The sequence below is a fragment of the Pan paniscus genome, chromosome 18, assembly GCF_029289425.2.
Source record: "Pan paniscus chromosome 18, NHGRI_mPanPan1-v2.0_pri, whole genome shotgun sequence".
Lineage (NCBI taxonomy): Eukaryota > Metazoa > Chordata > Mammalia > Primates > Hominidae > Pan > Pan paniscus.
Window position 1 is genome coordinate 26,047,255 of NC_073267.2, and position 27,755 is coordinate 26,075,009.

At 42.8% G+C, this 27,755-nt stretch overlaps 2 protein-coding genes across 12 annotated transcripts in view; one reads left to right on the forward strand and one right to left on the reverse strand.

Moving 5' to 3' along the window:
• Positions 1 to 27,755, forward strand: part of TNRC6A (trinucleotide repeat containing adaptor 6A) — a 211,906-nt gene that overhangs the window by 26,453 nt on the left and 157,698 nt on the right. For 8 of the 11 annotated variants that reach the window (XM_024925876.5, XM_055100441.2, XM_063598579.1 and 5 more), the window contains exon 2: positions 3,883 to 4,008. In XM_024925876.5, coding sequence (XP_024781644.4) covers positions 3,929 to 4,008 — 80 coding nt within the window. In that variant the 5' untranslated portion in view covers positions 3,883 to 3,928. The other 3 variants (XM_055100429.2, XM_034950898.3, XM_055100444.2) reach the window with 2 other exon arrangements.
• LOC100989683 (putative uncharacterized protein FLJ45256) lies at positions 7,026 to 26,995 on the reverse strand. The gene has a single exon (XM_055100447.2). The coding sequence runs from the start codon at positions 26,061 to 26,063 to the stop codon at positions 25,455 to 25,457; it is 609 nt and encodes a 202-aa protein (XP_054956422.1). The 5' UTR covers positions 26,064 to 26,995; the 3' UTR covers positions 7,026 to 25,454.

Here is a 27,755-nt window from a genome sequence, read left to right on the forward strand (position 1 = left end):
ACACTTTGTTGCAGGGGTTTTTTTTGTTTGTTTTTCTTTTTGTTTTTGAGACAGGGTCTCACTCCCTGGCCCAGGCTAGAGTGTAGTGGTGGGATGATGGCTGACTGCAACCTCAACCTCCGAGGCTCAGGTGATCCTCCCGCCTCAGCCTCCCTAGTAGCTGGGACTTCAGGTGCATACCACCATACCTGGCTAGTTTTAAAATTTTTTGTAGAGATGGGGTTTCACCATGTTGCTCGGGCTGGTCTCGATCTCCTGGCCTCAAGCGATCTGCCCGTCCCAGTCTCCCAAAGTGCTGGGATTACAAGCGTGAGCCATCGTGCCCAGCCTGTCGCAGTTCTTGACCCATCTGTGGTCTGGGCAGCCTGGCGTTCCCTCCACCCATGGGCATGCTGGATGCCATGCGGAGGTCACTGAGGTTTACTTGTTCAAAGAGTACGAGCATTGATCTGACTATGACTCCATAGTTCTAGGCAAGGGGAAAATAATACAATAAATAGATTAAATGTACAATATATTAGATGGTGATCAGACCTATGGAGGGAAAGTAAGGAAGGAGGAAGGGAAATGTTATTGGAAGTGAGGGAACCACAGTTACTGTGGGAAGGAAGGTCCCATGTGGGGAGGCGCAGAGCTTTCTTAAAAGAGGACTCAGGCAGCAGTGAGAATGAGGGCGCCACAACCACACAACACAATACCAAGGAATCTCACAAATATCACATCCAATGAAAGAGGCAAGGCACGTAGAGTACATTCCATATGATGCCATTTTTTAATTTATTTATTATTTATTTATTTTTGAGATGGAGTCTGGCTCTGTTGCCCAGGCTGGAGTGCAGTGGCCTGATCTTGGCTCACTGCACCCTCCGCCTCCTGGTTCAAGCAATTCTCCTGTCTCAGCCTCTCAAGTAGCTGGGACTACCAGCTCGCGCCACCACACCCAGCTAACTTTTGTATTTTCAGTAGAGACAGGGCTTTACCATGTTGGCCAGGCTGGTCTCAAACTCCTGACCTCAAGTGATCCACCCGCCTCAGCCTCCCAAAGTGCTGGCATTACAGGCGTGAGCCACCATGCCTGACTGTGGTGCCATTTATACAAAGTACAAAAATAGGCAGCAAAAATCAGTATAGTGGCCAGGCACAGTGGCTCGCCACTATAATCCCAACATTTTGGGGGGCCGAGGCAGGAGGATCACTTAAGCCTAGGAGTCCAAGACCAGCCTGGGTGACATAGTGAGACCCCATCTCTACCAAAAATACAAAAATTAGCCCAGCGTGATGGCACATGCCTGTAGTCTCAGCCACTCATGAGGCTGAGGTGGGAGGATTGCTTGAACCTGGGAGGTTCTTTTGAAGTGAGCTGAGATCACACCACTGCACTCCAACCTGGGTGACAAAGCAAGACCCTGTCTCAAAAAACAGAAACAGGATGGGCACGGTGGCTCATGACTGTAATCCCAGGACTTTGGGAGGCCGAGGCAGGCGGATCGCTTGAGGCCAGGAGTTCAAGACCAGCCTGGCCAACATGGTGAAACCCTGTCTTTACTAAAAATACAAAAAGTAGCTGGGTGTGGTGGCATGTGCCGGTAGTCCCAGCTACTCAGGAGGTTGAGGCAGGAGAATCACTTGAACCCAGGAGGCAGAGGTTGCAGTGAGCTCAGACCGCACCATTGCACTCCAGCCTGGGCAACAGAGCAAGGTTGTCTCAAAAAAAAAAACAAAACAAAACAAAAAAAACCTCAGATGAATCCCTGTAATCTCTAAATGGTGTTGTATTTAGTCTCCCTTAAACTGACTGCCTTGGGAAAACTAAAGCAATAACTATTTCTACTGTCATTTTCCTGTTTTAAAAAATCATTTCTGTCTCCCCTCTGGTTATGTAAGAATAATAAACTCAGCAGACATCAAAATACTGTTAGGACTTAGGAGGTCAAGTAAAACAAGGATAGAAATCTGTTGCCATTGGACTGGGCAACATGTAAGATCTTGATGATGTTGGTGCAAATACCTTCACTGGTGTGGAGGCAACTGATCCCAGAGTGCAGAGATTTTGGAGAAATAGGATATGAGGAACCGGAAACAGTCAATCCTCACAAATATTTCAAGTACTTTGACTCTTAAAGTTAAGAGAGGACGTACATAGGGTTGATAATTGTTTAAGTGTTTGTGTGAATGTTTGTCATAGAAGATGAGAAAGACGGCTGCGTGTGGTAGCTCATGCCTGTGATCCCAAAACTTTAGGAGGCCGAGGCAGGAGAATTATGTGAAGCCAGGAGTTCAAGGTCAGCCTGGATGACATATCAAAAAACTTGTCTCTATAAAAAATTTAAAAAAAGAAAATTAGCCAGGCATAGTGGCACACACCTGTAATCCCAGCCACTTAGGAAGCTGAGGTAGGAGGATCTCTTGAACCCAGGAGTTGGAGGCTGCAGTGAGCTATGATCACACCACTGCACTCCAACCTGGGCAACAGAGCAAGACCCTTTCTAAAAAAACATGAGAAAGACTAAGATATGAGTATGTGCTAAAGGAGAAAATCAGTAGACAGAAATAGATTCATTCATTGATTTCTGCTTTCAATCTTTTCATCATTCACTTATTCACCAACTACTTACTAAATACCTGTTGTACCAGCCGCTTTTTTTGTTTTCTTTCTGAGACAGGGTCTCGCTCTATCGCCCAGGCTGGAGTACATGGTGTGATCATAGCTCACTGTAGCCTCCATCTCCTTGGACTCACTCAAGTGATCCTCCTGCCTTAGCCTCCTGAGTAGCTGGGACTTATAGACATGCACCACCACATTTGGTTAATTTTTGTTTGTTTGTCTGTTTTTTGTAGAAATGAGGCTTCACTATGTTGCCCAGACTGGTCTCAAACTCCTGAGCTCAAACAGTCCTCCCACCTTGGCTTCCCAAAGCTCTGGGATCACAGGCATAAGCCATGGCACTTGGCCCAGTCACTGTTTTTTTGACAGTGATAATAGAGAAATGATAGGTGCAATCTCATGTAATTTACGGTCTAACTGAGAAGAGAGAAGTTGCAGACATAGATGAGAGCAAGAATGATAGTTGGGTGGGGGAGTCTTGAATAAAAGTACAAGATAATAGACCAGCCAGCCAGGCATAGTGGCTCACGCCTATAATCCCAGCACTTTGGGAGGCCAAGGCAGGTGGATCCCTAGAGCTCAGGACTTCAAGACCAGCCTGAGCAACATAGGGAGACTCTGCCTCTGCAAAAAATACAAAAATTAGCTGGGCATGGTGGTGTGCACTTCTAGTCCTAGCTACTCAGGAGGCTGAGACAGGAGGATCACTTGAGCCTGGGAGGCCCAGGCTGCAGTGGGCTGTGATTGCACAGCTGCACTCCAGCCTGGGTGACAAAGTAAAATCCTGTCCAAAAAAAAAGAAAGAAAAAAAAAAGGAAGAAAAAGAAGGGCATGAGGCTGGTCACAGTGGCTCACACCTGTAATCCCAGCACTTTGGGAAGCTGAGGCGGGTGGATTGCTTGAGCTCAGGAGTTCGAGACCAGCCTGGGCAACATGGCAAAGCCCCATCTCTACCAAAAATACAAAAAATTATCTGGGCATGGTGGTGCACGCCTGTGGTCCCAGCTACTTGGGAGGCTGTGGCAGGAGGATCGCCTGAGCCCGGGAGGCGGAAGTTGCAGTGAACCAAGATCAAGCCACTGCACTCTGGCCTGGGCAACAAAAAAAAAAAAAAAAAAAAAAGGAAAAAAAAGAAAGGGATGAAATTAAAGTTTGTGCCCAGGAGTTGCAATGGGTGTGTGTCTCATAGGCAAATAGGCATCACTGGTTGTGTTTGGGAGGGGAATGAAGTAAAAAGTGGAGAATCACTAATCTAATGCAACCTCTTCCTTTCTCAGGTGTGAAAACTGAGGCCCGGAGAGGTGATGTGATTTGCCTAAAGTCATGCAACTAGTGGCAGAGCCAGGCCTAGACGCCAGGTGTCCTGGTTCTCAAGACATTCCGCTGCCTGAGGAATGGAACAGGTAGTATCACTCACACTGGGGGCCATGGGTCAGTCCATTCAGCCCAGAGCTGCCTGAGGTTCCAACTAAGGAAACCAGAGGAAACATCCACTCAAAATTCTGACAAGTTGAACGGGGTTGAAATCAGAACTGGGCAAGAGAAAGGGGGCAAGGTTTGAAACTCAGACCTCACGACCCTGGGACAGAGGCCAATGTACCATCACCCCACGTCACCTTCTGAAGGTGGATTGAGCTCTGGCCCTATCATGTCCATCTCTAAACAGCTTGGTGGTGAGTCCTCTTCCAGCCATTCTGTGATCCATGCTCTGTCTGATATGATTCACAGTGTTAGGAAAATCAATGGCCACTTGCAGAGGATGTGTGGGAGGACGGAGAAGAAGGGACACGGGGAGACCAGTTAGGAGGCCTTTGGAGAGATCCAGGAGGAAAATGAAGAGGAAGGGCTGGTAGGAGGGGTCTGCCGGATCCGTATGGCATCACCTGGGTTAGTGGTTGGTAAAGTTGGTCAGCAGTGATGGTGGAAAAGCTAGAGTAGAAATGAAATCCGCATCAAAGTGGGAAGGAAAAGAGTTTCTGCTTTTATATATGTCTACTTGCTATTTCTACTAAAGGATGTTCTTAAGCCCAGTATTGAGAAAACAAAATCTACCTTTGGTACTACAAGTAAGATATACCCTATGAATTATTTGTAAACATGAGTACTAGTCATTGGTAATGTGTATTAACCCCTCTGAATATTCTGGGTTATGGTTTCTTTTTCATTCATTCGATGATTTTTTATTGAGCATCTACCATGTACCATGCATTGGTCTGGGCATTTGGAATACATCAAGTGAATTAAACAAACAAATACCATTGAACTCCTAAAACTCAATCAGTGGCAGGTGGCCAGAGAAGCTAGTCTTTGGGAAAAACAATGGGAGAAAAAGCTAAGGAGAAAATTCTCAATTGACACGGTATTAATCAAAGTAAAAGCTGGAAAGATGTATATTGATAGGTTGGGTTTGACTGGATCCCATGGGGAAGGATTTTTCCAGGCAGGGAGAGCTGAGATAGCAGACTGATCATTTCAGAGGATCTACCTGAATCAGTGGCTACGATCGTGTGTCTCCTGACAGGACCAGATTCCTGGGGGTAAACGGCAACAAAAGAGGCTCCATAGGGAGGGGCTCTCAGCAAAGGCGGTGTGAGGAGGCTCAGATCTGGAACAGTTAAGCAGGTCATCAGACTCCAAGAAACTGAGCAATGTTGTCCGAAGGTTATCCAAAGTGGTGGTGTGGGGAGAAAGCCATGGAAAATCTGAGAGCATCTGACGCCTGTCGAGTTGTCAGGCAGGGATTGAGCAGTGGTCAGTGGGCAGAAAGCAGGGCTGTGGTCACTAAGCTGAGGTTCAAGGAACATTTCCAGCCTCTGGGAGGAGTAGGTTATATCTCATGCAAGGCATCAAATAGGGACAAAGGCACAGGAGGGGAAAAGGAAAATGACCTCAGAAGTAGAGGATAAGGAATAGCTTAAGAACAGAATCAGGCCGAGCGCAGTGGCTCACACCTGTAATCCCAGCACTTTGGGAGGCCGAGGTGGGAGGATCACTTGAGGCCAGGAGTTCCAGACCAGCCTGGCCAACATGGCGAAACCCAGTCTCTACTAAAAATACAAAAAAATTAGCCAGGCATGGTGGCACATGCCTGTAATTCCAGCTACCTGGGAGGCTGAGGCAGGAGAATCTCTTGAACCCGGAAGGTAGAGGTTGCGGTGAGCTGAGATAGTGCCACTGCACTACAGCCGGGCGACACAGTGAGACTCCATCTCACTGGCTTGAGGCCAGGTGTTCAAGACCAGCCTAGGCAATGTAGTGAGACCCTGTCTCTACAAAAAATTTTTAAACTTAGCTGGGCATGGTGGTGTGTGTCTGTAATCCCAGCTACTTGGGAGATTGAGGTGGAAGGATGGCTAGAGCCCAGGAGTTCAAGGCTGCAGTGAGCTATGATTGCTCCACTGCACTCCAGCCTAGGCAACAGAGTGAGACCCTGTATCTTTAATATATATATACATATATATATATATATATATATATATATATATCATCCATCCCATTCATGGGAACCCCATGGCCTGGGCTATAGAGGAAGTAGGATGCTGAGACAGGAAACAGGCAGGGCCCATCATTCCTGCCCCATGCAGAAGGAAGGAAGGAAGAAATCACGCCTATTGCTTCTTTCCTTTTGTCATCAGGAATCCCCAGGAGTGCTGTGACACTGAGGTTTCCAGAGGGTGCTTTTTCTTTAATTAACCCAGGTATTCATTCCAAAACTCAGAGAATGGTTTTCTTAGGGCTGCGGATTAGGGCAGGCATAGGGTCCTAACCTATGTCTTAATCTTTTGCTTTATGTGGTTTCTTTCAGCTGTGACCACCCCGATCCACCATTCATTCTTAATCCAGACACCTCTTTGTACAGCTCACTCTCCACTGCACGCTCTATTTTCTTCCATCTTCCTGGCTTCCAGCCGTACTGCTTATTCTTCTGTTTGGAGGCTAACCTAACCCATCAGACTTGAGGCTTGGCCCCGTCTTCCCTTGAGTCAACATCTTCCTCTAATAATACTTCTGTAGTGGACATTCTATCTGATTCCGTACTGTCCCTTCCACCACCCCTCCCCGCCGCCCCATTAGCAGCAACAATACAGTGGGGAAGAATTTACAAGTCTAGGCCACACACGGACACTGATCCTATGCCGAATTTGACTTCCAAATAATGTTTCTGTCTCTGCACCACTTACTCCAGAATCTAAGTCCTGGGAGGAAGGATCTAATTGCTCAGCTTCACAGCTAACTTCTTGAACTTGGCTCCTTCAGCTTCCATAGTGGATGATGAGATGAGAGGGGAGACAAGTGACTTAGACAGCCCTCTTGTCAGACCTAATCACAGTGCATAATTCTCCCAGCAGGAACACTGGTGCAAATAAGAGGGCAGGCAATTCTAGATCATCGCTGGGTTTTGTTTGTTTTGTTTCTTATCTTTAATTTTTTTTTTTTTTTTTTTTTTTTTTTTTTGAGACAAAGTCTCGCTCTGTCGCCCAGGCTGGAGTGCAGTGACGCGATCTTGGCTCACTGCAAGCTCCGCCTTCCGGATTCACGCCATTCTCCTCCCTCAACCTCCCCAGTAGCTGGGACTACAGGCGCCCGCCACCATGCCCAGCTAATTTTTTTTGTATTTTTAGTAGAGACGGGGTTTCACCGTGTTAGCTTGTTTTGTTTTTTGAGACAGGGTCTCACTCTGTCCACCAGGCTGGAGTGCAGTGGTGCAATCACAGCTCACTGCATCCTCAACCTCCTGAGCTCAAGTAATCCTCCCGCCCCGGCCAAGAAGAAGCTGGGACTACAGGTGTATACCGCCACACCCAGATAATTTTTAAATATTTTGTAGCGATAGGGTTTCACTACGTTGCCCAGGCTGGTCTTAAACTCCTAGGCTCAAGCGATCCTCCCGCATCAGCCTCCAAAGTAGCTAGGACTACAGGTTCATGACACTACACCAGGCTAATTTGGGTTTTTTTTGTGGGTTTTTTTTGTTTGTTTTTTGTAGAGTCAAGGTCTCACTATGCTGCCCAGGCTGGTCTCAAACTCCTAGTCTCAAGCAATCTGCCTGCCTCGGCCTCCCAAAGTGCTGGGATTACAGGCATGAGCCACCACACCCAGCCCATCACTATTGAATAGAATAATAACACAAACCACATACGTAATTGTAAATATTCTAGTTGCCGCACTTTTAAAAGGTAAAAAGAAACAGATGAAATTAATTTTAACATTACAATTTATTGAACCTAACATTTCTAAAATATCTTCATGTCAACCTGAAATCAACATAAAAATTTGTAATGAGATATATTCCTTACTTCCTGTTGTTATTCTAAATCTTTGACATCCAGGGTGTATTTTACACTTACAGTACAGCTGTCATTGAAAACATTTGATCTGTATTTATAGTTGCAGTTGAAAAAGTAGAACAGCATATGCAGGTTGTTCCAAAGATACTTAAATATTTTCCAAGTACCAAAAAATCACTTTCCTGTATTATTCACTTCCACATTGGTGAAGCTAGTTCATCTTTACTGGAATAGTGGTTTGACTTTGAAGCAAAAGCATATCAGTTTTAAAACTACTTCTGTCCAGGCTGGGCACAGTGGCTCATGCCTATAATCCCAGCACTTTAGGAGGCTGAGGCGGGTGGAACATTTGAGGTCATGAGTTCAAGACCAGCCTGGCCAACATGGTGAAACCCCATCTCTATTAAAAATACAAAAATTAGTCGGGTGGTAGTGGTGCATGCCTGTAATCCCAGCTACTCAGGAAGCTTGAGCCTGGGAGGCAGAGGTTGCAGTGAGCCAAGATCACACCACTGCACTCCAGCCTGGGCAACAGAGTGAGACCCTGTCTCAAAAAAAAAACAAAAAACAAAAAACAAAAACCTACTTCTGTCCGAGTTACAGCAATTCACCAATCCTCATGTCAACTCAGTATTAAGATGGAATGTAAAAGGATGCTGTATAAATTGAAAAGTAACTCTAAAGTTTGTCAATATCAACAATATTCTTCAAATTTTTCTTGTAAGTTTTGCAGATAATTTACATAATACTGGTGATTACCATTAAAAATATTTTGCAGCCAGGCGTGGTGGCTCATGCCTGTAATCCCAGCACTTTGGGAGGCCGAGGTGGGGAAGATCACTTGAGCTCAGGAGTTCGAGACCAACCTGGGAAACATGACAAGACCCTGTATCTACAAAAAAAAAAAATTAGCAGGCCATGGTGGTGCGTGCATCTGTAGTCCCAGCTACTTGAGGGGCTGAGGTGGGAGGATCACTTGAGTCTGGGAGGCAGAGGTTGCAGTGAGCCAAGATAATGCCACTGCACTTCAGCCTGGGCAACAGAGCAAAACCCTGTCTTAAAAAATATATATTTTGCATATTGATTCATGTTAAAAATATGCAGAATCATTATTATTGATTTGTATTATGAAATGTTTTCATTTCAGTGTAAATTCTTATACTTTTCCAGCTAGTTCACAGGTTTTTCTTTCTTTAGAGCTTGGAATTTATCTCATTTCGTATACACTATGATATTGCTGAGAAAACATAAGTCACACTGCCATGTTTATCTTTGATTATTAAATATTTGGCAAGCATTCCCTTTGTTTCAAGAAAATCTTGAATTGGAATTGACAGTACAGTAAATCTTTGTAAAACTCTTCCGTGACTCAACCAATGAACATTGGCAAAGACCCAAGATCACCCCATTCATTGCCTTCTATTTCTTTCAAAAATCCCATGCACTGGTGGTGATTCACAGCATTTGTATGTATACACTGAACAGTTTTAACAACTGTACCCATGACACTTTCCATGGAGCCTGCTTCCAAAAGCAGCACAAATATTTTCAGTATTTATCATACAGTGGGATGAAGCAATAAGGGAAACATCAGTCTCTTGTTTTGAAACTCCAATAAAACCAGATTTTTGACCAAACATAGCTGGAGGACCATCTGGCATGATAGAAACTAATTTTTTCATATCTAAGTGAAATTTTTTTGGTCAGATGTAAAAGATGTTTTTAAAATCTATGCTACACTTTGGTAAGCCATGAATTGACAACGTTTTTTCATAAATTTGGAAGACCTTTTTGAATAAATATACCCAGGCTATTAGTTGGGTGGTATCTCATGGCATGACTCAGCTAAATTGTGCAATTTTCCAAAATTTGAATCCATTTAGCTTTAATACGTTCTTTCATTCTATGGGCAATTGTTTGGTGGCTTAATTGCAGATTATTCACTTTCTGTAAAATCCTTATTTTTATTCATTTATTTATTCATTTATTTTGAGACAGAGTTTACCTCTATTTCCCAGGCTGGAGTGTGGTGGTGCGGATTGACCCCACTCCAGTTTTGACCTCCCTGGGCTCAGTGATCCTCCCACCTCAGCCTCCTCCCCAGTAGCTGGGACTACAGGGGTGCACCACCACACTCAGCCATTTTTTTCTATTTTTCGTAGAGACAGGGTTTCACCATGTTGCCCAGGATGATCTCACACTCCCGTGCTCAAGCAATCTGCCCACCTTGGCCTCCCAAAGTGCTGGGATTACAGGTGTGAGCCACCACGCCAGCCTAAAATATCTTTTTAGTCTTTTCCTCATAATTTTCTAACAAAATTTTTACAACTTAAATAATTTTTTTTACCATCTTTCCATTAAAAATTGCGTACGTGTGTATACGCGCATGCATGCTAGAATCCTAGTCATTTTTATAGCTGGCCAAAGTTATAATCTGTAATCCTGATAAAATAAAATCTATTTAAAAGGTTTTCGCTCAACATTTTATTCTGATTTCAACTGACTAATTTCATTGGGTTTTCTCATTGTGGTAAAATATATACAACATAAAATTTACTATTTTAATCATCTGCAAGTATACATCTCCGTGGCATTAAGTACATTCACACTGCTGTGAACCATCACCACCATCCATCTCTACAACTTTATCTTCCCACACTGAAATTCTGACCCTGTTAAACACTAACTCCCCCTTTCGCCCAGGCTGGAGTGCAGTGGTGTGATCTTGGCTCACTGCAACCTCTGCCTCCTGGGTTCAAGGGATTCTTCTGCCTCAGCCTCCCGAGTAGCTGAGATTACAGGCACGCGCCACCATGCCTGGCTAATTTTTGTATTTTTAGTAGAGATGTGTTTTCACCATGTTGGCCAGGCTGGTCTCGAACTCCTGACCTCAAGTGATCACATGTCTCAGCCTCCCAAAGTGCTGGGATTGCAGGCGTGAGCCACTGCACCCAGCCTATTTTCTATATCTATGAGTTTGACTACTCTACGAAATTCATATGTGTAGAATGATGCAGTATTTATCCTCTTTTGTTGGGCTTATTTCACTTAGCATAATGTCTTCATGGTTTATCCATATCGTAGCAAGTGTCAGAATTTCCTTCTTTCTTAAGACCATATACTATCCATTCATCTGTTGATGACCATTGGGGTAATTTTCACCTTTTGGCTATTGGGAATAATGCTGCCATGAACTTGAGTATACAAGCATCTATTTGAGTCCCTGCTTTCACTTCTTCTTGGTATATACTGAGAAGTGAAATTGCTGGATCCATGGTATTTCTTTAATTTTTGAGGAATTGTACCACTTTCCACAGCAACTTTTTTTTTTTTTTTTTTTTTTGAGATGGAGTCTCGCTCTGTCGCCCAGGCTGGAGTGCAGTGGCACAATCTTGGCTCACTGCAACCACCAACCCCTGGTTCAAGCAATTCTCCTGCCTCAGCCTCCCAAGTAGCTGGGACTACAGGTGCCCACCACCACGCCTGGCTAATTTTTTGTATTTTTAGTAGAGACGGGGTTTCACCGTGTTAGCCAGGATGGTCTCAATCTCCTGACCTCATGATTCACCTGCCTTGGCCTCCCAAAGTGCTGGGATTACAGGCGTGAGCCACCGCGCCCGGCCCACAGCAACCATTTTACAGTCCCACCAGCAAGGCACAAGGGTGGAAGTTTTCTAGTTTGTCTACATCTTCACCAACACTTGTTTCCTGTGCTGTTTTGTTTTGTTGGTAATCGCCATCCTAATGGGTATGAAGTGGTATTCTGAGGTTTGGATTTGCAGTCTCCTAGTGTCAAGGGATGTTGAGCATCTTTTCATGTGCTTCGTTAGTTCTTTCTTGAATGTGGAGAAAAACTTATCAAACTCACTATGTATTTGCTGAAAATAGTTTCCACCTTATTCTCATAAAATTTTTTTTCACAACCAACATGCAGCTTTTTTGTTTCACTCTACCACAGCAAGTTGCAACTGTCATCCATCATGAAATCGGTGGCACATCTTCCTACAGTTTCTTAAGCGTTTCCCTTTTTAAAATTGACAAGCAGGCCGGGTGCGGTGGCTCACGGCTGTAATCTCAACACTTTGGGGGACTGAGGCGGGAGGATCGCTTGAGCCCAGGAGTTTGAAACCAGCCTGGGCAACATAGTGAGACCCTGTCTCTACTGAAAAAAAAAATTAGCCTACTCTGCCTCAAAATAAATAAATAATTGACAAGTAAAAATTGTATATATTTATGGTGCACAATTGGCGTTTTTATATATGTATAAATTGTGGAATGGCTAAATCAAACTATTTAACATATGCATGTTACCTCACATACTTCTTTTTGTTTTCTTTGTTTTTTGTTTTGTTTTGTTTTGTTTTTTTGAGACAGGATCTCACTCTGTGGCCCAGGCTGGAGTGCAGTGGCACAATCATGGCTCACTGAAACCTCGAACTCCTGGGCTCAAGCCATCTTCCCACCCCAGCCTTCTGAGTATCTGGGACCACAGATGTGCACCACCACACCCAGCTAATTTTTTTATTTTTTGTAGAGACAGGATCTCCCTATGTTGCCCAGGTTGATTTCAAACTCCTGGGCTCAAGAAATCCTCCCACCTCTGCCTCTCAAAGTGCTGGGATTACAGGCATGAGCCACTTCATCCAGCCCTCACATACTTCTTTGTGTGTGTGTGTGGTAAGAACACTTAATATCTACTCTCTTAGCAATTTTCAAATATACAATATGTTATTAACCATACTCACCATGTTGTACAATACATCTCTTGAACTTATTCCTCCAGTCTAACTGAATTTTTGTATCCTTTCACCAACGTCTCCCCAATTTCCCCATCCCCCAGCTTCCAGTCTCTCTCTCTTTTTTTTTTTTTTTTTTGGAGATGGAACCTAGCTCTGTCACCCAGGCATGACAGTGGCACAATTTTGGCTCACTGCAAACTTCACCTCCTGGGTTCAAGTGATTCTCCCACCTCAGTCTCCCGAGTAGCTGGTATTACAGGCATGCGCAACCAAGCCCAGCTAATTTTTGTACTTTTAGTAGAGATGGAGTTTCGCCATTTTGGCCAGGCTGGTCTCGAACTCCTGACCTCAAATGATCTGCCTGCCTTGGCCTTCCAAAGTGCTGGGATTACAGGTGTGAGCCACCACACCCAGCCACCAGTCTCTTAATTTACTATTCTTGTCATAGCACTAACATTTGCATCTCCATTTAATTCTACATCAGTTGCCTGCCTTTATTTTAAATTGGAAATTTTGTTCATGTATAGAAAAATAATTGAATTATAATTAAAATATTATGTATTTTTCTTTAGTGAACAATGTGATGCAAAGGTAACATGCAATTCATACTGTCTGGATAAAACATTCAGGTAAACACATTACAATGTTGTATCAATGCACAGAAGAAAAGGGTTTGGCCAGGTGCAGTGGCTCACGCCTGTAATCCCAGCACTTTGGGAGGCGGAGGCGGGTGGATCACTTGAGGACAGGAGTTTGAGACCAGCCTGGCCAACATGGCAAAATCTTGTCTCTACTAAAAATACAAACATTAGCCTGGCATGGTGGCAGGTGCCTGTAAGCCTAGCTACTTGGGTGGCTGAGGCAGGAGAATCGCTTGAACCTGGGAGGCAGAGGTTGCAGTGAGCCAAGATTATGCCACTATACTTGAGCCTGGGCGATAGAGCGAGACTCTGACTCAAAAAAAAAGAAAGAAAAAAAGGATTCAAACCAAACGAATTGACACCTGTTAGATGAGTGATAGGTTCACATGTGATCTGAGAAAACACGCACACGCCTGCCATGTGCACTGGCAATATAAGAATATATTTAATATATTCTCTCTCACTTAGGAGAGAGAAATATAATCCTACCAAAGCAAAATTAAACTTAATAGAAAAATATTTTATACTGGTTCAGTTTTAAAATTTTAAAAATTAAGGAAACCTAAAAAGTTGGGCTCCCCATTCACATTAGCTACATTGCTAGTGCTCATTTGCCACACGTGGCCAGTGGCCAGTGGCTACTGGATTGAACAGTGTAGCTCCGTGTAGCTCTATCAAACAACGATAAATTGTCTACGCAATTCCACTGCTCAGTTTCTTCTCTAAAGAAACTCTGTCCAGGTGCACAGAAGGTATGTAGGAAGATGTTTCCCGCAACATTGTTTATAACAGTCACTAAGGAGAACAACCCACATATCCACCAACTGGGTATGGCAAAAAAAAAAAAAAAAAAAAATTGTGGTGTATCTATTCTAAGGAATCGTATGCCACAATTTAAAATAGACACATTCGCCAGGCGCCGTGCCTCACGCCTGTAATCCCAGCACTTTGGGAGGCTGAGTCAGGCAGATCACCTGAGGTTGGGAGTTCGAGACCAGCCTGACCAACATGGAGAAACCCTGTCTCTACTAAAAATACAAAATTAGCCACACATGGTGGCCTGTGCCTGTAATCCCAGCTACTCAGGAGGCTGAGGCAGGAGAATCGCCTGAACCTGGGAGGCGGAGGTTGCGGTGAGCTGAGATCATGCCATTTCACTCCAACCTGGGCAACAAGAGGAAAACTCCATCTCAAAAAAAAAAAAAAAAAAAAAACATAAAATAGACACATTGGCACGGTGACTCACCCCTGTAATCCCAGCACTTTGGGAAGCCACAGTGGGAAGATCACTTGAGCCCAGGAGTTTGAGACCAGCCTGGGCAACATAGCAAGACCCCCTCTCTAAAAAAAAAAAAAAAATTAATTAAAAAAACTTTTTGATGATGGATAGATAGAGACACAGAAAGATACCAGAGAATGGTTCTCTCTGTGCCTCTATGAAAGGAGAGAGGGCACTTAGATGAACTTGGATTTAATAAGAAGAATGCATGTATGTATTACTCATATAATTAAAATTAATTTAGAATAAAAGAACTTGGAGAGAGGAAACTTAGATGAACTTGGATTTAATAAGAAGAATGCATGTATGTATTACTCATATAATTAAAATTAATTTAGAATAAAAGAACTTAAGAAAGGAAACTCTTGATCAAAATGAAAAGATGAACAAAAAACCAATTAAGTAGAATTCACTGCAATCCCGATTATATGGTGGCTAGATAAGTGTTAACCCATGGCGTAATATTTAATGCAAATGTCAAAAGTAATTCTCCAAAAAGAAGATACAGAAATTATATGGTGGCCTTTCTGTAAACTGAAACTGGGAAATGCTAGTAATCAAAACTAATTTATGAGGCTTTTCTCCACCGGTGTTTTGGCTAATATCCAGGTTACCCATCCCAAGCTGCTATTACATTAAAACCTCCAGACCTCAGCACCAATTGGCATCCAACCCACTGACTGCAACCTTTTCCAGCATACCAATTGTTCTTATAGCCCTTGTTTTTATAATCACTGTCCTTTTTCTTTGGTGTTCTTCATTTATCCCATAAATACATATGTTGATTAAGTGGTAATTATTAGGCAACTGGACCCAAACAGCATATGAAAGACGGAATAAGAGGGGGAAAGATCTAAGAGTGTTTTGGGATCCTCAACGTGCCTGTCTTTACATTAGAGAAACCCAGTTTTAAATTAATAGTGCTAGTTCTCTACCTCCCTGTAGATCAAGTTTACCCCAGGGAAAACAGGACATGGATTGATCGTTTAATCCTTATCCCAAACTCAAAATTACCCTTGCACTATCTGACATTGATTGAGTAAATAGATTAGCCAAGAAAGACAATTCAATCAGCAGAGAGGCCTGAGAATTCTCTTGAACTTTGTTTAAAAGCACCCTGACATTGGAGCTTCTTGGGAGCATTTGCTTCCAACCATTTTCTAAATTGAAATTGCATTCCACTTCCCTAAGACCACAGCCTTTTTCTAAGACAGGATTATGGGAACTCTGAACTATCTAAGCAGAAGTTGTGTGTCTGAGAATAAAACTGGAATGAACAAATCTATAAAGCAATAGAACAATAACCCCAACAAAGACAGCATGATTCACATTGCAAATGACAGGAAGAAAAAATAAACAAGGGAGCGTTCACCTCAGAAAAGACAACCACGATGACAATGATGAGACCTGAGATAACAAAAATAAAAGGACAGCAAGCCCTGTGGAAAACAAAGCCCTTTGGAATAGATTTTTAAAATCTAGCTACATCCTGTTTCCAAGAGACAAGCCTAATGCAAAGTGAATCAAAAGCATTAAGTGGAAAAAAGTGGGGGTGATCTAAAATACATCAGAAATACAAAGGAAATAGAACAGTAATACTAATTTTAAAAAATACTTCTATTAACTGCCAGGCGCGGTGGCTCATGCCTGTAATCCCAGCACTTTGGGAGGCTGAGGCAGGCAGATCACCTGATGTCAGGAGTTTGAGACCAGCCTGGCCAACATGGTGAAACCCTGTCTCTACTAAAAATACAAAAATTAGGCAGGCAGGCATGGTGGCGCACACCTGTAATCCCAGCTACTTGGGAGGCTGAAGCACGAGAATCACTGGATCCCAGGATGTGCAGGTTGCAGTGAACAGAGATGGCACCACTGTATTCCAGCCTAGAGTGAGAGAGCGAGACTCTATCAAAAAAAAAAAAAAAAAAAAGAAGCCTAGTTAACGTAATAGGCATTACTTTAGACTAAAGGACTGTACTTTAGATTGAAGACCTCTCTGAAGAGATAATACTTTGAGCTGAGATCTTAGAAAGAAAATTATTAACTTTTTTTGGCAGGGGCAGACCAAGACTTTCTCTGTGGCCCAGGCTGGGGTGCAGTGGCTCAATCATAGCCCACTGCAGCATCCACCTCCCAGGATCAAGTGATCCTTTCACCTCAGCCTCCCAAGTAGCTGGAACCACAGGCATAGCCACCACACCCAGCTAATTTTTTAATGTTTTGCAGAGATGGGGTCTCAATATGTTACCCAGGCTGCCATGTGCACTCAAATTTGGTGCACTCAAATTCCTGGCCTCAAGCAATCCTCCTGCCTTGAACTCCTAAAATGCTGGGATTACAGGTGTGACCCACTGCACTTGGCTTATTAGCCAATGTTAACATATTAAATGAATCTATATATTGCTAGGCAGAGCAGCTTACAAAATGCCAGAATGCATAATCAAACTGGACAGGCTCAATGAATGATTACACTGTGCTTAATGGCTAAGCTCAACACCTTGATATAGCTTTATGATTTGCAGAAAATTTTTAATAATGGTCCCTATAAGAATCACCTGTAGACCAGGTACGGTGACTCACGCCTGTAATCCCAGCACTTTGGGAAGCCAAGGCGGGCGGATCACCTGACATCAGGAATTCGAGACCAGTCTGACCAACATGGTGAAACCCCGTCTATACTTTAAAAATACAAAAACTCACCAAGCATGGTGCTAATGTCTGTGGCATGCACCTGTAGTACCAGCTACTCCAGAGGCTGAGGCAGGAGAATCACTTAAACCCAGGAGGCGGAGGTTGCAATGAGATGAGATCGCACCACTGCACTCCAGCCTGGGTGACAGAGTGAGACTTCTTCTCAAAAAAAAATTAATAAAAAATAAAAAATAAAAAAACACACAACAACAGAAAAGAATCACCTGTAATTTAAAGTAAATTTCAGTAATTTTACTAAATTACTAATTTTAACCTAAAACTCACCAATTTTGGACAAAATCAGACACATAACCAAAAACATTCTGGACAGAATATTATTTCATGGTAGATGGTATAATTTCTCCCAAAGATAAAAACATTTATGATCATCTATGAGGTAAAGAAAAGGCTGGGCACAGTGTCTCACGCTTGTAGTCCCAGCACTTTGGGAGCCCAAGGCGGGTGGATCACTTGAGCCCAGGAGTTCAAGACTAGCCCGGGCAACATGACAAAACCCCATCGCTACAAAAAATACAAAAATTTAGCTGGACATGGTGGCAGACGCCTGTGTTCCCAGCTACTCAGGAGGCTGAGATGGGAGGAACACCTGAGCCCAGGAGGTAGAGGCTATAGTGAGAAGTGATCGTGCCACTGCACTCTAGTCTAGGTGACACAACAAGATCCTGTCTCAAAAAAAAAATTAGAAAGGCGGGGGGGAACACTGATAGAAAAAAAGATTTTGTCAAAAAACATGAAATTCTGCTTTGTGGTTTTAAAGTATTTTCACTATAATCACCATTTATTTTTATTATAGGCCTTAGATAAGGGGAAAAGTCTTTTAAGAGTTATTCCTGGCCAAGCATGGTGGCTCATGCCTGTAATCCCAGCACTTTGGGAGGCCAAGGCGTGTGGATCACCTGAGGTCAGGAGTTCGAGACCATCCTGGCCAACATGGTGAAACCCCGTCTCTACTAAAAATACAAAAGTTAGCCAGGCATGGTGGCACATGTCTGTAATCCCAGCTACTCGGGAGGCTGAAGTAGAAGAATTGCTTGAACCTGGGAGGCGGAGGTTGCGGTGAGGCAAGATCGTGCCACTGCACTCCAGCCTGGGCGACAAGAGTGAACTTCTGTCTCAAAAAAAAAAAGAGTATTTCGGTAGAAATATAAGAATTGTTGACAAAACTAAAATTGAGCTAAAGATTAACAAACTATTCTCAGTCTGACCGAACAAAATACAAAAGAAACAGGATTTAAATAACAGAATTAATAAATGTTAGATAATAGATACATAGCAAGAAATATAGGCCTGGTGCCCTGGCTCACACCTGTAATCCCAACACTTTGAGAGGCCAAGGCAGGAGGATCACTTGAGGCCAGGAGTTTGAGACCAGCCTGGGCAACCTACGGAGACCCTTGTCTTTACAAAAAAATTTTAAAAATTAGCCAGGCATGGTGGTGAGTGCCTGTGGTCCCAGCTACTCGGGAGGCTGAGGCAGGAGGATCACTTGAGCCTGGGAAATGGAGGCTGCAGTGAGCCATGCACTACCACTGCACTCTAGCCAGGGTGACAGAACAAGACCTTGTCTCAAAAAAAAAAAGAAGAAAAGAAAAGAAAAGAAAAATGAGGCCGGGCGTGGTGGCTCAGGCCTGTAATCCCAGCACTTTGGGAGGCCAAGGCAGGTGGATCACCTGAGGTCAGGAGTTCAAAACCAGCCTGGCCAACATGGCAAAACCCCGTCTCTACTAAAAATACAAAAAAAAATTAGCTGGGCATGGTGGCGCATGCCTGTAATCCCAGCTACACAGGAGGCTGAGGAAGGAGAATCGCTTGAACCCGGGAGGCGGAGGTTGCAGTGAGCCAAGATTGTGCCACTGCACTCCAGCCTGGGCAACAGAGCGAGACTCCATCTCAAAAAAAAAAAAAAAGAGAGAGAGAGAGAAAAATAAATACATATGCTTTTCAAAAATACATAGAACATATATTTAAAATGATAATATATCAGGCCAAATAAAAACTTAAAAAAATTCCAAAGGCAGAAATTGCACAAGTCAAATTATCTGTTAAAAACAAACTATAAATAAATAACATCAGGTTAACAAAAAGGGCAAAATATTTAGAACTTTTAAAAATCATTTATAGAAATTATTTTGGGGGAAAGAGGAAATTAAAATGGCAGCTTCTGTTTATGTACAAAACAACAAAAGGAACCCTACCTTTCAAAACTGATAAGACGTAAACAACCCTGTAATCAGAGGCAAAATTGTTATGTTAAGTGTTTCTATTAAGAAAGAATTTTAAAAATAAAATGTTTCACATAAAAGAAGTATGAAAAAGAACAAAATGACCCAAAGTAGCAGGTAGACAGAATCAAACATAATAAAAGCAGACATTACTGAAACAAATAATAGAAATAAATGTTAAATAAAACCATGACCTGGGTCTTTGATAAGATCAATAAAATAAAACTCTAGAGAGGCGGGGCATGGTGGCTTACACCTGTAATCCCAGCACTTTGGGAGGCCAAGGCAAAAGAATCACTTGACCCCAGAAGTTGGAGAACGGCCTGGGCGACATAGCAAGAGGCTATCTTCTACAAAAAATACAAAAATTAGCCAGGCATGGTGGTGCATGCCTGTGTTCCCAGCTACTTACTTGGGAGACTGAGGCAGGAGGATTGATTGAGCCTGGGAGGTCAAAGCTACAGTGAGCAATGGTCACACCACTGCACTACAGCCTGGGTAACAGAGTGAGACCCTACCTCAAAAAAAAAAAACCAAAACCAAAACAAACAAACAAACAAACAAAACCTCTAGAGAGACCTATCAAGGAAAATAGAGCACATATTTCAAAATTTGGAAATAAAGGCCGGGCAGGCGGCTCATGCCTGTAATCCCAGCACTTTGGGAGGCCGAGGCGGGTGGATCACTTCAGGTCAGGAGTTCAAGACCAGCCTGGCCAACATGGTGAAACCCCGTTTCCATTAAAATACAAAAAGTAACCAGCCATGATGGCACGCACCTGTAATCCCAGCTATTTGGAAGGCTGAGGCAGGAGAATCGTTTGAACCCAGGAGGCAGAGGTTGCAGTGAGCTGAGATCGTGCCACTGCACTCCAGCTTGGGCGACAGAGCAAAGCTCCATCTCAAAAAAAAAAAAAAAATGGAAATAAAAAATGGAGTTTAGCCAAAAATGCAGTGGAGACTTAGAAAGCTGTAAGAGAATATTTTGTCAATTCTATGCTAATAACATTACATTTTTGAGATAATTTTATGCCACTTTTTTTTTAAGCCAAGTTATATGGTGAATGTTGCTTACTAGTAGATTTCCTAAAACAGCATTTCCTACATTCCTAAAATATGCTGGGTTTTCTTTGGTACTATCTTATTTAAGATAAGATATTCATAAGTGAGTTTTGTTATATAGTTGTCCTTTGTGACATGATTTTCAGGTTTTGATGTGGCTTTGACAAAAAGTATGAACATCTTTTATTTCTCCGTGCCTGGATACAATTTATATAGAAGCAGAATTGCTTATTTCTTGGCTATTTGGAAGACTTTATCTAAAACTCCTGTGGGTCTGGTGGATTTGGGGTGGGAAGCTGGTTAACATTTACAGTTTTGTTTCTGCTTGCTGTTTTATCTCAGAGTTCTAAAACTGTGGACAATTAGTTACATTTTTCTAGAAAATAATCTACTTCATTCAGATTTTCAAATTTCATTGCACAGTTTTGCAAGGTACAAAGCCATTTCATTTCCTCTTTGTTATGATATTTCCTCCACTCTGTTTCTTTTTGTTTGTTTGTTTGTTTTTGAGGCAGAGTCTCACTCACTCTGTCCCCTAGACTGGGGTGCAGTGGCACGGTCTTGGCTCACTGCAACCTCTGCCTTCCCAATTCAAGCAATTCTCCTGCCTCTGCCTCCCGAGTAGCTGGGATTACAGGCATGCACCACCATAACCAGCTAATTTTTGTATTTTTAGTAGAGACAGGGTTTCACCATGTTGGCCAGGCTGGTCTTGAACTCCTGACCTCAAGTGATCTACCTCGGCCTCCCAAAATGCTGGGATTACAGGTATGAGCCACAGAGCCCCACCCACCCTGTTTCTAATGTTGTGTTTTTGAGCTTTCTTCCTTTTTTTTCCTGATTAGTTGACTTTTCAATTATTTATTTTACTCTAACCAACTCACCCCAAAGAGTTTGCTCTTACATTAATTAATTCTATTTTTTTATGTATTTTCTTTTCTTTTTCTTTTTTTTTTTTGTTTTGAGTCAGGGTCTCACTCTGTCACTCAGGCTGGAGTGCGGTGCAGATCATTGCTCACTGCAACCTCTGCCTCCCTTACTCAAGCGATCCTCCCACCTCAGCCTCCCAAGTAGCTGGGACTATAGGCGTGCGCTACCACGCCTGGCTAATTTTTGTATTTTTTGTAGAGTTGGAGTTTTGCCATGTTGCCCAGGCTGGTCTTGAACTCCTGAGCTCAAGAAATCCACCTGCCTCAGTCTCCCAAAGTGCTGGGATTACAGGCACTTTGCAGTAGGACCCATTGCGCCCCACCATTATTTTATTTTCTAATTCGCCCATTTATTATTTTATTCCTTCTTATTTCTTAGAATAATTTGTTGTTTTTCTAACTTCTTTGAGTGAATACTAAACTCACTTACTTTCTTTGTCCTTCTTTACTTATGCCTTTGTTTAGGGCTCTGTTCTACTTAACAATCCAGTTTTAGTCATAGGACAGAGGTTTTGCTATGTATTAATTTCATTTTGTTATTCAAGATGTTGAGAAATTTGGGTTTAAATTTTTTCTTTGATCTGTCTCTCTCTGTGTCTCTCTCTCCTCGTGCCCTCAAAAAACGCTCCCTTTTACCGAGTGGTGGGTGGTAGAATTTTCCCCTTCCAATTTTGTTGGTCTTGCTCTGTTACCCAGACTGGCTGCAGTGGTACAAACATGGCTCACGGCAGCCTCTGTCCCCTGGGCTCAAGCAATCCTCCTCCTTCAGCCTCCCAAGTAGCTGGAACTACAGGTGTGCACCACTATGCCAGGATCTTGTTTGTATTATTTGTAGAGACAGGGTCTTGCTATGTTGTCCAGGCTGGTCTCAAACTCCTGGGCTCAAGCGATCCTCCTGTCTTGGCCTCCCAAAATGCTGGGATTACAGGCATGAGCTATCACACCCAGCCCTATCTTTCTTGTACTGTGACTAGAAAGTGGTCTCTACTCTTTCTCCATTTTGAATTTTGTTAAGATTTTCTTCATGGCCTGATACATCATCTATTACCATGAAAATTCCATAGGCACATAAAAGATGTATCCTCTATTATTAGTGCATAGTATTCGACATAAACTACAAAGTCGGCCTTATTAAATATGCATTGAGATCCTCTAAATTTTTATTTTTAATTTTTTTATCTACTGCAAGCTGGGAGAGGTGAGCTATAGTCATATGTTAGTCTTGGTGTCTGTTGGAAGCCGATGCTGTAATTATTTTGATGCCATTTTATTTTTTTTTTAACTTTTTATTTCTGTAGGTTTTGGGGGGAACAGGTAGTGTTTGGTTACATGAGTAAGTTCTTTAGTGGTGATGCGTGAGATTTTGGTGCAGCCATCACCCAAGCAGTATACACTGAACCCAGTTTGTAGTCCTTTATCCCTCACCCCCTTCCTACCCTGTCCCCCTGAGTCCCCAAAGTCCCTTGTGTCATTCTTATGCCTTTGCATCCTCATAGCTTAGCTCCCACTTATGAGTGAGAACATATGATGTTTGGTTTTCCATTCCTGAGTTACTTCACTTAGAATAATAGTCTCCAATCCCATTCAGGTTGCTGCGAATGCCATTAATTCATTCCTTTTTATGGCTGAGTAGTATTCCATCATTCATATATATATATCAGTTTTTTTATCCACTCGTTGATTGATGGGCATTTGGGTTGATTCCACATTTTTGTAGTTGTGAATTGTGTGAATTGTGCTGCTATAAACATGCGTGTGCAAGTTTGATGCCATTTTCTGTTGTGTTCTCACATTGAAGCTTTAGCCTAACTCTTAGTGCCCTTTGTCATTATAAAATGCCCCCATTTGTCTAGGTTGCCTCCCTTAACCTTAGATTCAACATTGTCTGATATTAATATCATGAATTCAGCTTTCTTTTTCTTTTTTCTTTTTTTTTTCTTTTTTTTTTTTTTTGAGACGGAGTCTCGCTCTGTCGCCTAGGCTGGAGTGCAGTGGCGCGATCTCGGCTCACTGCAAGCTCCGCCTCCCGGGTTCACGCCATTCTCCTGCCTCAGCCTCCCGAGTAGCTGGGACTACAGGAGCCCGCCACCATGCCAGGCTAATTTTTTGCATTTTTAGTAGAGACGGGGTTTCACCGGGTAAGCCAGGATGGTCTCGATCTCCTGACCTCGTGATCCACCCATCTCGGCCTCCCAAAGTGCTGGGATTACAGGCGTGAGCCACCACGCCCTGCCCAGCTTTCTTCTTCTTAACCTTTATCTGGTATGTCTTTTTAAAAAAATTTTTTTCAGTAGCTTTAGGGGTACAGGTGGCTTTTTGTTATGTGGATGAATTATGTAGCGGTGAATTCTGAGATTTTAGTGCGCCTGTCAAAGGAGGAGTGTACATTGTACCTAATGTTCAGTTTTTTACCCTTAGCCTCCCTCCCACCCTTCCCCTTCTGAGTCTCTCAAGTCCATAATATCACTGGGTAAGGTATGTATTTGCTTATACTTTTAATTTCAGTTTTCCTAAGAAACTGTATGGCATATTTTTTTTGTTCTCAACCAAAGTCAGGTTTTGCCTTTTTGACCTCACCTAAAAGTCTTTCTCTTTAAATTGCTTTGTTTTGTTTTGTTTTGGAGACAGAGTCTCACTCTGTCCCCGGTCTGGAGTGCAGTAGCGCCATTTTGGCTCACTGCAACCTCCGCCTCCCAGGTTCAAGCGATTCTTCTGCCTCAGCCTCCCGAGTAGCTGGAATTACAGGCACCTGCCACCACACCCAGCTAGTTTTTGTACTGTTAGTAGAGACGGGGTTTCAACATGTTGGCCAGGATGGTCTCGATCTCTTGACATCGTCATCCGCCCGCCTCGGCCTCCCAAAGTGCTGGGATTAGAGGCATGAGCCACCTCGCCCGGCCTACATCCTTATTCTTTACAGCATAATATTCTGTAGTGTAAATGTGTCACACTTTACCATACTGTTATTGAGGGTGCAATTAACTCATTAATGGAGCAAGTAATTAATGCCCAGTGTGGCAAGGAAACAGAGACACGATCATGTTTCTACAGTACTGGTAGAGTTTTTAACTGATACAGTCCCCAAAAGGTATAAGATATCAAAGATCTTAAAAACATATGTACTCTGTAGTCCTAGTTGCTTAGGAGGCTGAGGAAGGAGGACTCCTAGAGCCCAGGAGTTCAATGGTGCAGTGAGCTATGACTGCACCACTGCACTCCAACCTGGGCAATGGAGTGAGATACTGCCTCTAAAAACCAAGCAACCAACATACAAAAATCTGTGCTCTTTAATTCATGTATAGAAATTCCACGAATAAAAATTCCATGTATAGAAATTTATCTTAAGATAATTATATGGCTGGGCACAGTGGCTCATGCCTATAGTCTCAGCACCTTGGGAGGCTGAGGCAAGGGGATTACTGGAGTCCAGAAGTTCCAGAACAGCCTAAGAAACATAGTGAGACATCGTCTCTATTTAAAAAAATACAAAAAACTCCCCATCTCTATAAAAAGTACAAAAAGTTAGCCAGGCGTGGTGGCGCACACCTGTGATCCCAGCTACACAGGAGGCTGAGACTGTGGAATCACTTGAGCGTGGGAGGTTGAGGCTGCAGTGAGCCATGATCGTGCCGCTGTACTCCAGCCTGGGTGTCAGAGCAAGACCCTGTCTCAGAAAAAAACAAAAAAAAAGGATAATTAGATAATTATAGAAGAGCCTAATGATTACTCTGCAAGAATCATTATGGGTGCCTTATTTGGAAGCGTAAAAATGTTGGAAACAACCCAAATATCCAGCATTAGGGGAAATGGTTGAGAAAATTACAAATCCATCCAGTGGAATCTACAGGGCCATTAGCAGTGCAAGCAGGTGGTGAAGGGACCTTCATCTTATTTGCAGAGAGGCCATGCATAGGCAATGCTGGCAGGTGTATTTTTCATTGTACTTTCACTGACCTTACAATATGTGGAAATGGTTCTTCAATTCTGGCAATAGAATAACTCCTCGTCCTGGTTCTGGTGAAGGCATGACAGCTGTGGGCATGCATGTGTGTGCTGGTGTATACGCACACACACATACATGCTCAAACTCTTAAACAGGAGCTTCTGCAAACGTGTAATAAGCTGGAGAAAGTCATTTTCATCAGCATCACCTCCATGAAGAGCACTGGGTTTATTTGAAAGAAATTTCTTGATGAATTGCTTAGAAGAGGATATGAGATCACAAATGATCTCAGTGTGTTCAGAACTGCCTTGCAAGAGGCAAGCAGGGGCCTCTTTCAGTTTACTCCGGAGGAAGTGAGAAAACAGAAGAGGGAGTGGGAAGATGTGTCGGGGAGTCCCCAAGACACGCTCAGGTATGACGATTTGCTGCAAAGAATCGCAGAACTCAAAAAAGCTGTTGTATTCATAGTTACAGCTTAACACAGTGGAAGGATGCGGATTAAAAATCAGCAAAGGGGCCAGGTGCGGTGGCTCATGCCTGTAATCCCAGCACTTTGGGAGGTCGAGGCCGGCGGCCTTGTCACTTGAGCTCAGGAGTTCGAGACCAGCCTGGCCAACATGGCAAAACCCCGTCTCTACTAACATATAAGAATTAGCCAGGCATGGTGGTTGGCACCTGTAATCCCAGCTCCTTGGGAGGCTGAAGCAGGAGAATCACTTGAACCTGGGAGGTGGAGGTTGCAGTGAGCCGAGATCCAGCCACCGCACTCCAACCTTGGTGACAGAGTGAGACTCCATCTCAAAAATAAATAAATAGATAAACAAAATCAGCAAAGGAAAAAGGTGCTCAGGGCAGAATCCAGGCAGGAGCTTGCAGCTGTACCCTCCTAGATAGTCATATGTGCAGTGCTTAATTCTCCCAGCAATGATGTGTGACAACACACGCGAAACACTGCCAACCAGGGGAACTCACCTGAGCCTTAGTGTCCATGGCTTTTCTTGGGGATCGGTTACCCAGTGTCCAGCCCCTCCAGAGGTCAGGCTGATACAGCATGACCGCAGGCACCCACCATAAATCATGTTGTTAGCATCAACTACCTGGCATGGCCCAAGGCCCCAGATATACAGAAGCCCTCTTATCAGGCAGAATATTTTAAGCCGTTAGCAGTTATCTTGCAGGAACAGGTGAAGAGCCAGTCCTTCCTCTGAGATGTGCAGGGTTTAACCATCCCAAGCCTCTTGAGATAACCCTGTAGTGAACAGAAGAGAAGGGGAAATGAAGGTAAGGAGGCTGGGAGTGGTGGCTCATACCTGTAATCCCAGCACTTTGGGAGGTGGAAGCAGAGGCGGGTGGATCACCTGAGATCAGGAGTTTGAGACCAGCCTGGCCAACACGGCGAAACCCCATCTCTACTAAAAATACAAAAATTAGCTGAGCATGGTGGCGCTCACCTGTGATCCCAGCTATTCGGGAGGCTGAGGCAGGAGAATCGTTGCACCTTGGAGACGGAGATTGCAGTGAGCTGAGATCATGCCACCACTCCAGTGTGGGGGACAGAGTGTGACCCAAATAATAATAAAATTCCAAATAATAAATAGATAACAATATTTATTATATATTATATATAAATTTAATAAATATGAATATAATAAAAATAATATATTTTATTTTTAAATATAATAAATATAAATATAAATATAATAAAAATAAATATAATAATATATAATAAATATATATATTTTAAAAATATAATATATTTTTAAATAATATATTTTAATTTATTTAAATATTTTAAATATATTTATTTTAAAATATAATAAATATAATAAATATAAACATATATTTATTATTAATAAATATATTTATTAATAATAAATTTAATATTTATTATTTATTATTTATGTCTCCAAATAATAAAATAAAAAATAAAGTAGGGAGAGATCAGAAGACTCTTGTGTATAGGGTGCCTTGCAGTAATCCCCAAATCACACACACACACACACACACACACACACACACACAAAACCTATAAGAAATCCCAGAAACCTTTCTGTAAATGAAGGTCGAGTTTTGCATCAGAGAAAACGTGTTTGATTGAGGCCAGGGTGGTGGAGAACGGAAGTGACGACAGACAGAAGCCAGCAGAAGTAAGGCACGAGGCTCCACAGAATCACGGGATGGTTGCAGCTAGATTCTAACATCAGAGGGGCAAGATTTGAAGTGGAGAGGCTGATCTGATGAGGAGGAAGGACAAACTAACTTATTTATTTATTTGTTTGTTTATTTATTTTAGAGACAAGGTCTCACTCTGTTGCCTAGCCTGGAGTGCAGTGGTT